Raw genomic sequence first — 16,746 nt, forward strand, 5'->3', positions numbered from 1 at the left:
TGCTGCTGCCCCAGGCCCCTGCCAAGTCTGTGTAGATTTGAGCCATTTCTTCTGGACCTCTCTTCCAACCCCAATTGCTCCCTACCTGCCCCTTTTCTACCCATTCTGTGCTCTTTCCTTGTTCTTTTCGTCTCAGGAATCTAGTTGAAAGGAAAAGAATTCCCTCACCACTTAGAGGGGTGGGATTCCCCCACTCTGCACCAGCAAAATGGATGGTCTCATTCTGGAGGTCAAAGAAGCACATGGGGGCTGGCACAGGAGGGGTGAGGGATGGTAGGGCAGCCCCCATGTCCCCCCCATTCCCCCCAGCTCCTGTCTCATCACTGTCACCATTCAATCATAGCAGATGGGCTGCAGCTGTGAGTGCCAGCCCGGCACACAGGCTGGTCCATGCCACTTGGGAGAGAAGGAAGAGAAAGGGAGGGAGGGAAGGAGGAGGATGAAGGGAGGAGGGAAAGAGGAAAGGGAAGAAGAAGAGGAGGAAAGGAAGAGAGTGGAGGAGGAGAGCAATGGCTTGGAGAGAAAGACTTGGTGCCTTTTATGCCTCTCTCTTCCCAGCAGGAGAGCAGAGGCCAGAGCTGGGCTCACAAGCTGGGCAGTGCCAGGCGAAATGGGCATATGCCCTTGATTACTACCAGGACCGCAGGCCAAGCCTCCGCAGCCGCCACGGCCTCATAAATCAGTTTTTAAGTAGCAACCACATGGACATTTCCCAGCTGAGAAGCCTGGCCTCTGTCTGCCCAGCTAGGGCAGCCCTGGTGGAGAGGCAGGGGCCAGGCCAGGGCACGGCACGGAAGAGAGAGGTGGTCATCCAGGCTTGGTGGGAAGTGGGGTTGGAGCTTGTTCAGGCAAAACTGGGGCAGGGGCTCCTGCCAACTGGGAGTAGATATGAAGGTGACAAGTGACTGGCAGTGAGTCCAGGACTCCCTACTGGGGCTGTCCTGGATTTTCCTGGGGAAGCTGCTTACAGATGGGGACGGGGGTGTTGCTACTAAGAACTCTTCCCTCCAGCTCCCACCCTCCATTAAGAACAGAGTCTGCGTGAGTGTGAGGGCAGATGTGGGCTTGTGCACTCGGGTATCTGCATATGCTCATCGGGCTGAAAGCCCCTGATGAGGAAGGTGTCTCCCAGTATCCAGCCCAAGCCCAGCACAGACTAGGTATCCAATAAAGTTGCTTGAAAGAATAAGTGAGTGGGATAGGGGCCAGTTATACAGACTTTTTGTGTGTTCACAGGATTGAAAGGATTTATATTTGAGTGTGTGATGACAGGAGTCTGTGTACGTATATATGAGGGGTGTCTGTGGGTGCTCTGGCAGGGGATGGCGTGGGGAAGTGGGGGGATGGGAGAAGCTGGGGGTGGATGAGGATCTATTCCAACAGATGTTCTTCCACATCCTCCCTTTCAAGAGCCTGCCCTACACAGCCTTCCCCTGAAACCTGCTCCCTTTCTGAGGACCCATCAGTAGAGTAGCAGCTCCGGCACTACCCACCCCCTACACCCCTGATCTTCTGCCTGCCCCCCCCCACCAACCGCCGCGGTCCCCGCCGCTGGCCTGGGGTGCGGAGGTCCCGCCCTGGAGCACACGGCTGCAGAGCGGTTGGGGCGGAGGCGCCCAGCCTTCTTGCGCGGTGTCTCTTCCCTGGGTGAACAGATGTCTCGGAATTTTAGATGTGCTCTCCGCCCCTCCGCCCCTCCTCGCAATAGCTCCCTCCCCCCCCAGCTGGCACCCGCTGTGGCGTGGCGCCCTCCTCCTCCCACTCCCCACAGCAGAGCCGGCTGATGGATCCTGGAGCACCGCGGAGGTCAGGAGGCCCCAGAGGCCCCAGAGGCCCGTGGGGTGGCGGTGGCGGCTCCTGTGCAGAGAGAACCAGTCAGCGCTGCCCGGGCCTCTTGCCTCGTTCTCTCATCCCTTCCCTTCTTCCGCTTCTCACAAGCCCCATCTCCCTAGGTCTCTGGATATCCCTCTGGATAGCTGCCCCACTCTGCAGCCCATCGCCAGGACCGCGTCTACACAGACCCTCACATTTAGCGACAGAAACTCCTCCTGGAAACTTTGGCTGAATTCTTCCCTCAAGAGACCCCTCTTCCTGCATTCCATGAGCCACCTCCCCATCAACAACTGGCTGCCTGCCCTCAGTAGATACCCGGAGTTAATCCGGGAAAGGTGGGGAGCGGGCAGTGGGAATCGAAATTAAAGAAGGCGAGGAGACCGGGTTGGCCCAGCAGAGAGACACCCAAATTTTCTAATCATTGCTAATGAATGAATAATCCAATTCCGTGGGCCCCCAACTCAGGGAAGGGGGCGGGACCCGCAGCGGGCAAGAGGGGGCCTTGGCAGGGCTTGGCAGTCGAGGTGGTGCCAGGCGCCCTCCCCCACCCTCCCCCACCCGCCAGCATTCCGAGGTAACAGGCATTTGTTACCCAGCTCGTGCCAGGAGCGATTGGCAGGTTCGAGTAGGCACAGTCATTCCGCACACAGATGTCCCTGCGTTCACTCTTCTGATATGAATTCTGTCAGCTCTGAATCCGAGAGAGACGAGCAGACAGCTACACAGACAGAGTCACAGACAGATACAGACAATTGTCTGGGGGGAACACAGAACTCTACAGATAGTTGTTTTTCTCCCCTGAAAACAATTTTTCTTTAAAAAAAAAATAAGAAAAGCTCCCACTAATTTGGGGGGACACCTTCAGAGCCCTGTGAATGGCTCTTGCCCTTTTGTCCTCCTCGTATGCCCGTCTAGACTTTTCCAGTAGCCTCGAGGGGCCCTCAGCATCATCCTGGAGCTTCAAAGTTGAGTGGTGGCAAAGGACCACTGAGATCTGGGAGGTCTGCTCCCCCCTGCAGGACCATTTCAAATTCTAGAAATTCAGCAGATCTGTGAGTTCTAGAATACCACCAAGGCGCAAGTTCCAGCACTCTAGAATCTCCTTTTGAAATTCCAGAACTCTCATAAATTGCAAATGATTCTGAGTGCTCAATTCTTATATTGCCCTCTTCATTGGCAAGGGGAAGTGGGTGCTGTCTGGTGTCCCTTGAGTGGACAACACTACATGCCTGGTCCTCACCAGCTGCTGGAACTTTGGCACCTAGCCAAAACTACAACCTGCCCTTTGAATTAGGAACACAGAAAGGTCAAGCCCCCTGGCTACTGTCCCCTTCTGGTGCTGCCACCTTTCAAACCAGACACCATGCCTGCTCCTGTCCCCACCGTGGCCCTCCATGCCTGGCCGAGCCATCCTGCCTCTGCCCCCCACTAGCAGCTCTGGGAGTGAGCTGGTGTCCACAGGGTGTCTGCGAGCAGCTTGGGCATGAAGAACACTGGGGTTTGGTTCTCCCTGGGCATCGCCAGCTAGTGGAAGAAGAAAAGGTAGGTAAAGGGGGGCAAAGAAACTTGTCATGAGGAGGAAAGAGGCACGAGAGGATTGGGATTGTGGTTTGTTAGGTTGTGTTTTTTAATCTTTCTTTCTTTCTTTTTTTAAAAGAAAAAAGCCCCCATCCTGTGTCATCATTTTTATGGGATCTGCAATTCTGGCAAAAATCTGTCTTTAATTTAGCTGTCCATATAAAAATCCTCACTGTATAATAATGAACAGATGCCATGGAATTTAAACTGGAGCCTCGGCTCCTCCCCGCCTTCCCCCCGCGCCTGGCATCGGGCACCGGGCACCGGCTGAGTGGCACAGACTACCACCAACGCGGAGCGAAGGGTGGGCAGGGGGCGACCTGGGCTCAGTGCCAGGGCACTGGGGTGGTGAAGGGGCGCTGGGGCGCTGGGCTTGGCCAGGCGGGAGCTTTTTTCGCGGCAGCACCGGGGGAGAAATGTCTGAGGGATTTTTTTCTTTTTCTACAAAATGATCAGCAGTTAAGGATTTTGGTTTGGTTTTGCTTAGGGGCTTTGTGATTCTTTTGATATATTTTTAAAGCACTGTCCTCCCACCCCTATAACCCAAATGTTTTCGATATTTTAATTGAGTTGTTTTTAACGCTCCCCCTGCGCCACCCGGGCCTCAGCTTCAGAGCCCAGCCGAGCGACTTCGCTGCAAGCGGGATCCGTTCCGCGCTGGCCGGCCGGCAGCCTCCGCGGTGTTCCACGCCTTGGCACCTCCAGGGGCTCCCCCGCAGCTCTGGCAACGGAAGGGCAGCAATACTCTGCTGCCCTCCAGGAGTGTGGCCGTATGTGGCATCTGATTGGGAAGTGGGAGAGATGAAGAGAAACGAGAATGCCCCATGTGCCCCCACCCCAATTCTCACACTGTTCTCAAGGGAGAAGAAAAAGAACTATGCGAGCCTGGTGTCTCCTCCTGCCTCCACCTGCGGTTGAGAAAGTGGGCATCGGCTTGAGCTTGAGGGCTTGGTTTTGAGTCCCTCGCCCCCACCCCTGCCTTTAATGCGACTCTGGCGAGAACAGATGTCCCAAGCCGGGCTGACTGCCCAGACCCCGCCCAGCTGTGCCCTTGGCAGAAGACTTGGCTGAGGGTAGGAACTGGCACTCGGGTTCCCAAAGGGATTTGGGGGTTCCTGCGGCCCGGCGGGACCTGACCTTGTGGCCATGGCCTCCTGGCCAACGCAGTCCTCTGGCGGGAGGTGGGAGAGCCCCGGAAAGACCGTTCCTAATTCGATTAATCTCAAGAAGAAGAATGAGACAGACAGGCGCTGAGAGAGGCCGAGAAAGAGGGTCGAATAACTGGGCACCAGACAGAAACTCTGGTATGGAACAGCCCCAGTCAGCCCAGGGACACCGCGCTCTGTTCCTGCGCTGGAACCGGCAGAGGAGAGTTGGTGGCGCCAGAGCCACACTCAGGTGCACGTCTCCACCCAATGCCATGCCTCTGCTCCCTTGGCAGCTTCTGGGGATTCCCTCGTTCTCTCCCCTTGGCGCACCCCAGCTTCCTCTCCCTGCCCTAGAGGGCTAAGGCGACTCCGCTCCTGGCATGTCCCCTCGGGAAACCGTTGCTTTCCTCGGTCTTGGCCTTTTTCTCGCCTCCACACTCCAGGATTGGTTCTTTTATGCAGGTGCTTTAGGATGGAGAAACTTTCAGGGAGTAGAACAGCCCTCCAGAGGCAGCTTCACCCTTTCTTACTACTTCTCACCCAGGGAAACTTTGTTGAGAATTTCTAAAGATTCAGGACAGAAAGGCTGCTTCAGGATTCAGAACCGAGGCAGGGTTTCAAGGATTCTCCAAGTCCAGGTGTCACCTCTGCTTGGGGCCGGTGACCAGCACCTGGATGCCCCAGCCCTGAAAGAAGAAAAAATGACAGTGTCTTGGGCTGTGAGCTGAGAAGCCTGTTCTGACAGCAGAAGCCCATCTGCCCCCTCCCACCTCCCACAAAAAGAAGCTTTCTCCTTTGAGCACATTGGAGCCGACAAGGGCAGGCTGCTCCTCTGTCACACAGGGGCTTGGGAGAAGAGGTGGAGGCCAAGGCTGGTCAGGTCTGGCCCGTCTTTCCCTTTCTTCTAAACTGTGGAATGTAGAACCATACCTTAGTCTTTCCCTTTCTTCTAAACTGTGGAATGTAGAACCATACCTTAGTCTTACTGCCTCCCTCAAATCCACGGACTCCCTCCAGTAGTAGATGTCTTCATGTTACTGATTCGGAGGAGGAAGAGGAAGCAAGCATTGCCCAAGAGAGAACGAAATACCTGACCTCTGCCCAGAAATTCTTGCATCCACCAGCTTGTGGGCTTTCCCAGGAAAGGAAAGAGAGAAGCAAACATAAGTCCGTGGAGTCTCTGGAATGTGACAGCTTCCCTGTGGCTAACACTTCATGGGGCTCAGTTTCCCCTAGTGGTTTATTGGACTGTCTCCTTGGGTGACAAAATCAGAGCTGAGACATTCACTGAGGGTCAGTGGCTCACTGTCCAGGTCATGGTTGGGATAGAGTTAGAAGCTGTGGAGAGGGGGAGCAATGGGTTTCCCTTCCTTTCCCACCAGAAGGGCAAATGGCCTGGGTTCAGGGATACCTCTTTTTCTGTCAATATCCAAACTCTGGACTTGGAATGGGGGCTGGAAAATCAGAGGGAACATTCCCTCCTGATTGAACCTGGCTCTAGGGCCGATGGGTTGGGTTCGATAGTCCAGGGGTTGTGCTGGCAGGTTAGAGATCCCGCTGCTCAAGGTGGGGCAAAGAGAGTGTCATCTCTGCTCCTCCCTTCTTTCCCTGGCCCCCCACAGTACTGTGCTGGCCCCTTTTCTCCTCCCCTCTCCTGTTCCTGATGCTTCTCTGGGTGTGTGTACAAGCGGGGAAAGCCAGTGAGAGAGGAGCCCTAGGAGGGGAGGAGACATTTGGGGCCAGGTGTCCCTGCACATTTTCTTCTCCTGCTCATCTCTGACATCTCACCAGGGAAGTTGAGCATTGGGGAGGAGGGCAGTGAGAGGATGGAGCACAGCCAGAGTGCAAGGAATGTGGGGGAAGGGTCAGGAATCAGGAAAGGGAAGGCTGGAGCAGGCACAGCATTCACAAGAAACAGGAATGGGGATGCTGGGGATATCTGTCCCCAAAGGGGCCCATGTGCCCTGTCCCACGGATAACAGATGCTGTGGCCCAAGAGTTGTTAACTTCCTTCGAAAGAAGCTGGAATCTGGCTTCAGAAACATAATGGAGCAGTATTGGGGTAGCTGGAAAATTGATGCTAGACGTCTGTGATCTAGCGAGGGGAGTCACTTGGAGGGATCTTTTGCTTCCGCCCCAAGACACCTGGATCCTGCCCAGCCTGGACTTCAGAGCAGGTTCTGGAAAATGGACTGAGGGGGAGAGAAGCCCAGTTAGCCTTGTTCCCAGGGCAGACTAAGAATCAGGTCTTGGATGAGTGCCAAGTTTCTTTTCTCTCTAGTTGTTCCTGCCAGGCCTTGCCCTGTGCCATTCACCATGCACAGACCAGATTTCTTCAGGTTAGAACATGGAATGCGCACCTTGCTCCACACTCCCTTCAAGAGGTGAGGGAGAAGGAAGATTGGCCCAATCCTTTCTCACCCAAATAGGAGGGAATCAGAGGTCTGTAAGACCCTGAAGACAAGGGATAGAGGGCCTATTTTGTGACCTTGCTGTAAGAAGTGATCCCAAGAGAATTCCAGAGAAGGCAGTGAAATTTTCCAAGAATTCCAGTGAAATTCTCTGAAAACTGTTGGAGAATTCTGGCAGTGTGTTGGAAAGGGTCTCATGCTAACCACTCCCCAGAGCCAGGCCCAGGGGACCTCCACCTTAGTTAGAAGGGGAAAGGCTAGACGAGGGTCAGCACCGTGGAGCGGACAGCTCTGGGCCCCCAGCGCTCTCACAGCCTGGTCCTCTCTACTGGAGAGATTGGAGTAGTTAAGGGGTACACATTTAGGGGAACCAATGAGCTCAAATTCACACAGTATGATTCGATCCACTCTTTGACATTTAGGACTTCCTTCAACTACCTTTCTGTTTCCCGCCTGTCAGGGCAATCTCATTTTGGGATCTCCCTTCCAGTTTTTAAAGCTTTAGCAAGCCTGGCCTCGATCCTCAATCCCAAGACCAAAAACCCCATTTCAACTCTAAAATAAACACAGTGTTTTAAGAAAAACAATTTAAGTAAGCAACATCAGAAACAGGCCCTTTGGGAGATTCTTAAGGGTGTTCAGGCTTTAGGATGGAGGTCTTTGGTTCTCAGCTCCCTCCTCACGTATTCCAGGACTAGGGTACAGTGCTGGGGGCTGGGGAGAAGGGACCTTTACAGGGTAGCCTGTTCAGAGCTGCCTCTGCCTCTGAGGCTCAGAGTAAAAGAACTGTGAGGCCACTGTGTCTGAGCACTAGGAAGAGGCTCCTCCCTGGCGTATTTATTCCCCTCAACTCTCCCCAACTCATTGAGGGTTTCTCTCCATCTGAACTGTGTCAGAAAAGGTGCCCAGATTTGGACCAGGGAGCACATGGTTAGGTCAAGCTTTACTCTACCCGGTGGGCACCTAGGCTCATAGACACCTCACAGATCACTAGGGTGTTCCTATAACTTTATCAATACCCTTAAAAATGTCAACATTCCTAAGACCAAAATGGCCAATTTCTTTGAGTCCATTGAAACACAAATTTAAGATGGAAAGGAGGTTTCCTCCATTAATATTTTATCCTTATGACCTTATCATTTTTTTTAATTTAAAAAATTTCCGTCTGGCTCAAATGGTTGTCTCTTTGTCTCTACCCACTTGCTTTTTGCAACAGTGGGCAGAGGGTTGTGAAATGACTGGCTGTTCCCAATCTGATCATTTTTTCAGTGATGAAAAGATACTTTGTTTCCAGGGGAGGTATGTGTGTACAGACGGAAGGACTGTAGAGCTGGCTATCATTGCCTTTTGTGCTGGGCTGGTGAGAGTCTGGGGTCGGGTCTGGGAGGGTCAGCTATATAGCTGTTTCTGTGCCTACTCCGTTTATCTGAGGGGATGGCCCGGTGGGAATCCCACCAGGAATGTCCAGGGTTCCTCTCTCCGGCCTCTGCACAGTCACTGGACACTGACTCCTTCGCTCTAATCCCAACTCAATCCTCTTCTACCCCCTCAATGAAATGAGGCCACCGTGAGAAACTGGGTCCATCTTTGCATCTCATTTACATAAATATTTATTAATCATCATAAACTGAACAGAAACACGCAATGCACTTCGGGTGTCCGACGGGAGTTTCATCTTCACTACAAGAGGAAGGTAAAATTTTGTAAGTGTGTGGGTGTGTCATGGGTTTGCATTTTGCATCGTGTGTTTAGATGCCTGAGCCCCTGCCTCCTGTGAAGAGAGGTTCATTTTTTGCCCGTTTTGAAGGAAACCTCCAGCAGGAGCCCTCAGCCCTCTCTCGTCTCACTCCCTGGCGTAAACCGGGAGGACTCCCCGGACAAAAAAAAACCAAAAAACCAAACCAAAACAAACAAAAAAAACCAACCCTCTCCAGACACCTGAAATCGCCAAGCGCCAGGTGCCCACCGAGGCACAGTCCCGGCTGGTGTGAGGCTGCCCCCAGGTCTCCGTCCCCACCCCCTCGCTCCCAGGAGGGGACGGAAGTAACCTCGGGGAGGGAGAGCCAGCAAGCTCACCTCCTTCTGCCCCAGACGCCTGCGCCCGGCCTGCTTGTGCGTGCGGTGTGGTGTGCGTGTGTGTCTCTCATGCAAACCCTCCCTCCCCAAACCGACCCCCCAACAGTTTGCCATTCCGTACAAATTTGGAAACAGGTTTTTAAAAAACAGCATGACGCACAACGGGGACGGGGCGGGGGAGGGCAGTGGCACTGGGGCCCCAAATCTCCGAGTCACTGATTGTAAGAACCTGGGGAGGGGAGGGGGCAGCGCGGCCCCCCACTTCACCAAAGTGCACAGATCCGCTCTGGGGCGGGGCGGCCCGCGGGCCGGGAGGGGCATCCCAGGGCCGGGCCGATAGGCTCAGTCAGAACCTCCTTGCATAGATATTTGTGTCTTTTTTATTATTATTATTATTGGTAGTAGTATTTTTTTTTTTTTTGCCTTTTATTGCTTCTAAAAGTTCTTACTGCGTTTTCTCTCCGATCCGGACTCTGCGTTCGGCCTCCGTCGCCTCTTAGCTTTTTTTTTTTTTTTTTGTATGTTTGTTTGTTTTAAAAAAGGAAAAAGGAAAAACGGATTCTAGTTACAAATTGTCTTGGCCTTTCTCTTTCTTCTCAATCCACATCCCCTCCCGCCAAAATTAAAATTCCAAAATGCGGAGACTCGGGATTGGGTCGTGCCCCAGCACCCTGACTTCTGCCCTCTTCAAGAAGGGGGGATGCCCTGCTCCTTTCTGCCTCAGCAGCTGGGTGTCTGTTTTTATAACAATAATGAGAGGGAAAACCGCATCCCACAGCTCAGCTGCCCCCTCACCAAAGCCTTGGAGCCTGCAAGGAGGAGCGGGAGGAGAAAACCAAAGTGAAGATATTGGGAATGGGGGAGGGGTGTCTCCTGGGAGCACCCAGAGAGAGGTCCCTGGAGAAGCACTCCCTGGGAGAAAGGAGGAAGGAACCCCTCGGGGAGAGAGAAGGCAAGTCCCCTGGGGGAAGCGAGGCCCCTGGGACGGGCCACCCACAGGTAAGAGGACTGCGCTGCCCAGGAGAGCGGCAGGACCCGCGGCCTGCTCCCCGCGCCCCGCGCTGGGGTGGGTGGGGGTGTCCCTGCGCTGAGGAGCTGAGGGCAGGGGGGCGGGCAAAGGCAAAAGAAAAAGAAGGGGGCCGGCGCGAGGTCTCAGTTATGAAAAAACGCATTGAGCTCCTCGTACATGGGGCCCCGGTCGTGGTGAAGGTGCATATCGTAAGACAAGAGATTCTCCGAGTGGACGCCCCCGCGCACAGCCGACGAGCCGAAGACTAGCCCGTGGCCCGCGGGCCGCGAACCGGGCAGCGCCGAGTAGTGCATAGAGTAGTGGTAGCTCTTCTCGTGGTCGGGCGACGAGTCCTGCTTGAGTGAGAAGTTGCCATTGAGACAGAGCGGGGGGCTAAGCGGGCCCTCATATTCGGAGCTGTTGTAGTCCGGGCTCGCGCCGCCACCGCCCGCCGCCGCATACAGCGTCTCATAGGCGGCGCAGTAGCCGTGGGTCCGCAGGGCGTGTGCCGCGCCGCCGCCCAGGCCGCCGGCCGCCTGGCACTGTGCGCCCGCCAGGCGCGAGCACGGGTACGGATATGGGTGCATGGCAAAGGGGCCGCCCGAGCCGTGGAAGCGACCCGCGCCGTCGGCGCCCTGCTCTGTAAGGAAGTTGCGCGAGTTCAGCTGCAGGCAACCTGCCACCAGATTGGTGGTGGGCTGCGACAGACCCTTGCATAGAGTCTGCACATAGGACACTAGGTCTGGCCGCTTGCCGGAGCGCAGGATCTCCGAGAGCGCCCAGATGTAGTTCTTGGCTAGGCGCAGCGTCTCGATCTTGGACAGCTTCTGCGTCTTGGAGTAGCAGGGCACCACCTTGCGCAGGTTATCCAGCGCCGCGTTCAGGTCGTGCATGCGGTTGCGCTCCCTTGCGTTAGCCTTCTGCCTCCGAAGCTTGGAGCGCTCCAGGCGCGCTTTGGTCATCTTGCGCTTCTTGGGCCCGCGCTTCTTGGGCCTCTCGCCTTCCGCCTCGTCCAGCCCTTCTTCCTCCTCCTCTTCCTCCTCCTCTTCGCCCCCCAGCTCGCTCTCCTCCTTGACCTCTGCCAACGTGGCCTCCGGCACCTCTTCTCCACGAAGGGGGACTGGCTTGGCGGCCCGAGCGGGCCCCGGAGCCCCCGGCCCGGGCGCAGGCGGAGGCGGCGGCGGTGCGTCGCCCTTGTCGCTCCTCGGCTCGTCGTCGTCGCCGTCGCCCCAGCTGGCGAACTTGGGCACGTCCGAAAGGAGGCCGGGCTCGCTGAACAGGCGGGTCAGCATGGTGCCTGAGGGCGCCCCGCGGGCGGGAAGGGAGACAGACAGCACAGAGTGAGGGGCTTGCTGGGGTCACGAGGACCCCCCCATCACCTCCACCCCCGAGTCTCGTGCAGGTTCTTGCCCAGGGTTCCCTGGGTGCCCACGTTCTGCGCTGCCCCGCCCAGAGCCAGCCCAGCCCTACCCGCTGCCTGCCCGGGATCTCGGCCCAGGCCCTCTCCCCAGCTCCCTGGGCCCCGGCTCCGCCCCTCGCTCTAATGGGGGCCGCTCCCCGCACCAGGTTCTTCTCAGGGTCAGGGCGGGGACCGAGTGGGGGTTTCGGGACCAGATATCTTTGCCCGAAGAGGCAGCGCGCCCACCCTGAAAGCCTGTCTCTCCCGGCGGTGGAGAGAGGCTGGTCGGCCGCGGGTGGGGACAGCTGCCCCGCACCGCCGCTGTCGCGGCCCGGGCCCCTCGGCCTGGCTCACCCACCCCTCCCGTGGCTCTCACCCCCACGCTCCCTAATCCAATTTGCAACTTGGCCGCGCGCCGCCCCCTGCTCGGCCCCCACCCCCGCAGCCCCAATTTCAGAGGCGGGAGGATCAGTCTCCTCTAGCCGAAGCGTCCCCAGCTCCTGGAGCCGGCTCTGGGCGGCAAGGACTGAAGAAGCGGGGTGTGGGGAGGAGACTGAGAGAAGCCAGCCGGGTCCGTCTCCCCTGCGGTCAGTCACCCCCTTCCCCCTTCAAACTGCCTCCCTCCCACAGGGCTCTTCAGATCTCGTTGTATTTCGGGATTGAGGAAAAAAAATCCAAATTTGTTTGCTTCTCTCTCTCTTTTTTTTTTTTTTTTGGTTGTGGGGAAAGGTCGCAGGTTTTTTCGGGACAACTGTGGGGAGGCCCCCATCTCGGCCTCTTCGCGTCCCCCACCCCGCTGATCCTGCCTTTCTCCCCCCTAGCCCGTCGCGGGCGGAGACACCTTCTCTGCAGCCCCCTGAGGCAGCCCCACGGGGAGAGAGAACCTGGGGCGCCTCCGAGGTCCACCCAACGAGCGGGGCCTCTTCCTAGGAAGGGGAGATTCAGGACCTTGCTGTCGGCCGAAGCAGCCACCCCCCTCGCACCCGGCGGGTCAGATCCAGCTCCCTTTCGGACAACTTACCTCGGAGAGGAGTCGAGGGGAGAGGGGAGGGGAGGGGGAGGGGGCAAGAGAGAGAGGGGGGAGAAGAGGAATCTTCTCGCTTATTTCATTGTTCCCCCATCGTCAGGGAGCGGGGGCAGCGGCTCCTCAAGGCGGCGGGCGCCGGCGTCTTCAGAGCGCCGTGCGAGCCGCCGAGCGAGTGTGGCATCTCTACCAGGCGGGGTACCAGCCTCTATGCCAGGCCATATGGGCTTGGCACGTCACGGGCAGCAGCTATCACATGAGAGACGGTGATTGGCATGCGTCTGCATTGGGGGAGAGCCCGCTCCCCCGGGACCCGCCGCCATCTGTCACTCTCTACTCCAAAAAAAAAAAAAAATTAAATAAATAAAGGAAATAAATAAATATTTCTGCAGCCCTCCCCTCCCCGCCCAACGCAGGGAAAGCAGGGATTGAGGGGGAGGTGGGAGGAGTTGCCCCCCTCGGATATGGAGCCCCCCACATGGGAACAATGGGGCAGCAAGGCTGGAAATTGGGATTTCCTGATGGCCAGTTCTAGGCTCCCACCAGGGTCCTGCTCTGTCCATTTCCTCTCCTGAATGCCCCCAAGGTGGGTCAGGGACCAGACCCTGGGGTGTGGAGAGGGGACCTCTGTGCTTGCCCCCACACCCTAGGAGGGTTCCCATGGCCACAAAGGGACAGCTGAGGCCCCCTCCCAGGGTAGGCACGGGGGTGTCCCAGGCCCAAGCCCCATAGGTAGATGTTGGCACCAGGCCATCCCTCATCCCTGTCCGCCCCTCCCCCACCCTCCCTCACGCACACACAACATATGTGGCTAAAGGAAATTCAAACCAAGGGAAAGACAGAGAAAGGGAAAGATTTGCTTTGATGTCTGTGCCTCTGCATGGGCGTGTGTGTGTCTGTGGGGACGTGTGTGTGTCTGTGGAGTTAACCGAAGGGAGATATTTCTTTGGTTGTTGGGGGCATCTGTATGTTTGGGTGGGGGTGGGGAGGAACTGGTGAGATAAGTCTATGTAACCACCTGAGTCTAGAAACCTCTTACTTTCCCCCTTCCTGTCCTCCCCCTGTCAGACAGGTGACCATCCCACCAGAGGCACTCTCTTGGCCTTCAGACTTGGTTATTTGAAGGAGGAGGAGGGGTCTGGGCTGGAAACTGCCTAAAGTTCCTGGATGAGACCTGAGCATTCTCTTCCCCTTGCAAAAAATACTGAAAATACTGACACTAACCCAGAGAGTGGCCAGGGGGAGGTAGGTCAGACAGGTGTTTTGATAAGGAAGGTAGGAAACTGCTGTTTTATCTTACAGTTCACCTTTCAACCCTCTCACTGGGCCAGACACAAATGCAAATGGCACAGGTTGAGGGAGGTAGCCTTACACACACACACACACACACCTGTTCCTCACCCTGTGGTGCAGAAAATGGATACATACTCCTACTCAAATAGACAGGAGTGTGGAGTGTGAGCAGGTAATCACAGCCAGGTGTAGAAAGACCCTTGCTCACACCCCAGTTTGGCCATTTGTGCCTTTTAGACCCTCATTTTCTGCCTCTCCCCACCCTCTGGCGGATATAGACACGTCCAACTTCAATTATACTTTTAATGCCTACCATGTGCCCAGCACTGTGACAGTAGAAAGATGAGCCAGAGGAGGACTGGACCTTCCCTCTGGGTGGATACAGCTCCTGCCCTCTAGGGAGCCTCAAGAGGGAGCCTTAAGCTGGGAAGACACTGATTTGATGTGGGATAGACCTAATTCAGCCCTAAGCAGAGACATACGTTAAGGCTAAGGGGGCCTCAGAGAAGCGAGTGCTGGTGCTGCCCCTTGACAGAAGCCCAGGGAGGGAAAAAGAGTCACCTAGGAACACAGAGGTGAAACACTGAACTGGCTCTAGAACTCAGGTACTTGACTCTCAGACTAGTGCTCCTCCTAGGACCCCACAATCTGTGTCATTGGTATCCAAGGATGAGATGCTAACAGTCAGTTTTCCTCCATTCATGGACTCTGGGTTTGGGAAGATGAATCCCATCTATGGAAGATCTCTGGGCTTGGCAGAGAAAAGAGCCAAAGGATGGGCCTTGGGTAGGGTAGAAACTCTGAAGTGCTAATCAGCCCCCTCCTCAGATTGGGCACAGCCTCTAAGGCTTTATTATCCCTTTACTGAGGGCAGGGTCCTCAATTCTCTTAGCCCTTCTCCTTGAGTCCCTTGGCTCCATGCTATGTTGGCTCCATGCACTTGCTCTGGGTTTCTGATTCCTGGCCAACTCTGATTACCAACTTTTAAAAATGCTGAGTGCCTTGAGGAAGTTTTATAACTTCTCTGAGTCTTGATTTCCCTATCTGTGAAATGGGGATAATTATGCTACACCCTCAAAGGGCTGCTGTTAGTACTAATGAGATAATAAATGTAATGAGCTTAGCACAAATTCAGCAGTATAGTGAGCCCTCAATAAATACCAGCTCTTATTTTTATAAAAATACTTTGTAAATTATAACATGCTTTACAATATTGATTTCTTGCACCTACCCCACTCTACACACATTCAGAAGGTTTTGTCTATATAAAAAATGGAATTTTTGATGAATTAATGGGTGAGTGAATGGATGAGCAGGTGAATGAATGCTTCCCTGGGGGAGAGAGATACAACCTGCCTTCTCCCTCAGACACTGAGGTCTCCATCAGAGGTCTCCTAGGCCTCTCCAGGCTAAAGGCAGAAACTTGTTCAGGATTGGGGAGGTATTTGGGGGGAGGGGGAATCCTCCTATCCCTTGGGTCTCCTGTCAGGAGTGACCTCAGGTGACTGGGTCTGAGAATCTCTGAGAAAAAGAGGCCTGAGGTGGGGGGATTCCTGGGGGTACAGAGAACTTCATCCCTCTAGTTCTATCTCCTGCCCCTGTCTTTTTCTTCCTTCAGAAAAATGGAACAAGTTTTTCTCACTCAACACATTTCAACTTTTTTTTAGAAGATACAATAAAAACCAGGGGAAAATTGGAACAGAGGGAGGTGTGGGATGGGCCTGCCTCAGACATGGGCTTGAAAGAGGCACAACACGTGTGTCCACATACACACGAGCAAGCATGAACACGCAGGGACAGACGCGCCCCTCTCTACACCAGAGATGCAGAGATGCAGTGACGGAGAGACAGAAAGAGCCAGAAATGGAAGGAAGGAGACGGAAGGAGAAGGACACCCAGAGATGCCATCTGTTCCTCCCCCTGGCATTGGGGGAAGGGAGTTGGTGAGGGGCCTGGTCCCCTCCAGGTCTCCAAGAGGAAAAGGGGGATGGTGGGCACCTTGGCCAGGCCTAGAAGACCCCCATTTCTGCCACTCACTCCTCACAGGGGGAGCTGGGAGCCAAGGGCCTGAGGTTCCCATGGAGACATAGCCCCATCCCAAGGGAGGCCACAGTCTGGGCACCTAAAATGGCTGCCTCAGAGGGGTGGCAGCCATTTTGTACAGGCTCAGGTCCTGGGGGGCAGGGGGTGAGGGGGGCTGCAAGTGTGAAGGTGGAGCAGAGAGAAAGGGAGGAAAGGGTTAGGTCATTCCTGAGCACTCTAGGGGACTCTTGCACAGGGGACAGCAAGAATGTTCTATGAAACTGCTCTCATTATACCCCCTGCTCCACCAAAATAAACACACACACACAAATCTGTAACTCCACTCCATTCTGACACCCAGAAGGAGAACTAGCTAGTCACTGCACCCCCCCCATAAGATTGGTGGGGGCAAGTGTGCTGAAAGAGACTTGATTTCCCACCAAAGCCCCAGGCTTGGGGAGACAGGTAGCAGGTGGGTCAAACCCAGGTGTCCATGCCCTGGTCTCAGCCAGACATCTCTCTCCTGGGGCCTCCCTAGGTGGAGGGGGCAGGCAGATAAAGAACCAGTTAGCACCAAGGCATGGGGGGAGGGGGCCACCTGTTTTTCCCACCTCCACCTCAGATTTGAGGGGAAGGACAGGAATTTGGAGATCCTTGAAGGGCTTGTGTTCCTGGCATTAGCTGTGCTGTGGGGGGTGGGTGGGAGGGGCGGGGCAGGCTGGCACTGCCCAGACAGTGCCTGTTTCAGCAGTTGGGGATGCTTGAAGCTTCCTCCTAAAGCAAAAGAGCACCTGTCACCCCTTTCCCCAGCCCCCTGCCCCACCTCAAGTCCAAAGGATGTTGGGGGAGGGGGACCTGCAGCTTCTTCCTGGCTGTGGGGTGGGCACCTGCCCCACTGCCCCCTCCTCCCTGCCCGCCGCAGTGTGCTGGGGAGCGGCGGGCACGCCAGATGG

General features: G+C 55.6%; 1 protein-coding gene across 1 annotated transcript; it reads right to left on the reverse strand.

Annotated features, from left to right (window-relative positions):
• Window positions 1–8,590: 8,590 nt before the first annotated feature.
• On the reverse strand, window positions 8,591–12,684 carry NEUROD2 (neuronal differentiation 2). The gene is made up of 2 exons (XM_053569445.1): window positions 12,476–12,684; window positions 8,591–11,352 (listed from the first exon to the last, which is right to left on the reverse strand). Exon 2 carries the CDS (start codon window positions 11,345–11,347, stop codon window positions 10,199–10,201), a length of 1,149 nt encoding a protein of 382 aa, XP_053425420.1. The 5' UTR covers window positions 11,348–11,352; window positions 12,476–12,684; the 3' UTR covers window positions 8,591–10,198.
• Window positions 12,685–16,746: the final 4,062 nt, after the last annotated feature.

Source organism: Nycticebus coucang, chromosome 18 (genome assembly GCF_027406575.1).
Source record: "Nycticebus coucang isolate mNycCou1 chromosome 18, mNycCou1.pri, whole genome shotgun sequence".
NCBI lineage: Eukaryota > Metazoa > Chordata > Mammalia > Primates > Lorisidae > Nycticebus > Nycticebus coucang.

Coding starts and splice junctions, on each gene's coding strand:
- NEUROD2 (XM_053569445.1), bottom strand. CDS start 11,347: ATGCTGACCCGCCTGTTCAGCGAGCCCGGCCTCCTTTCGGACGTGCCC.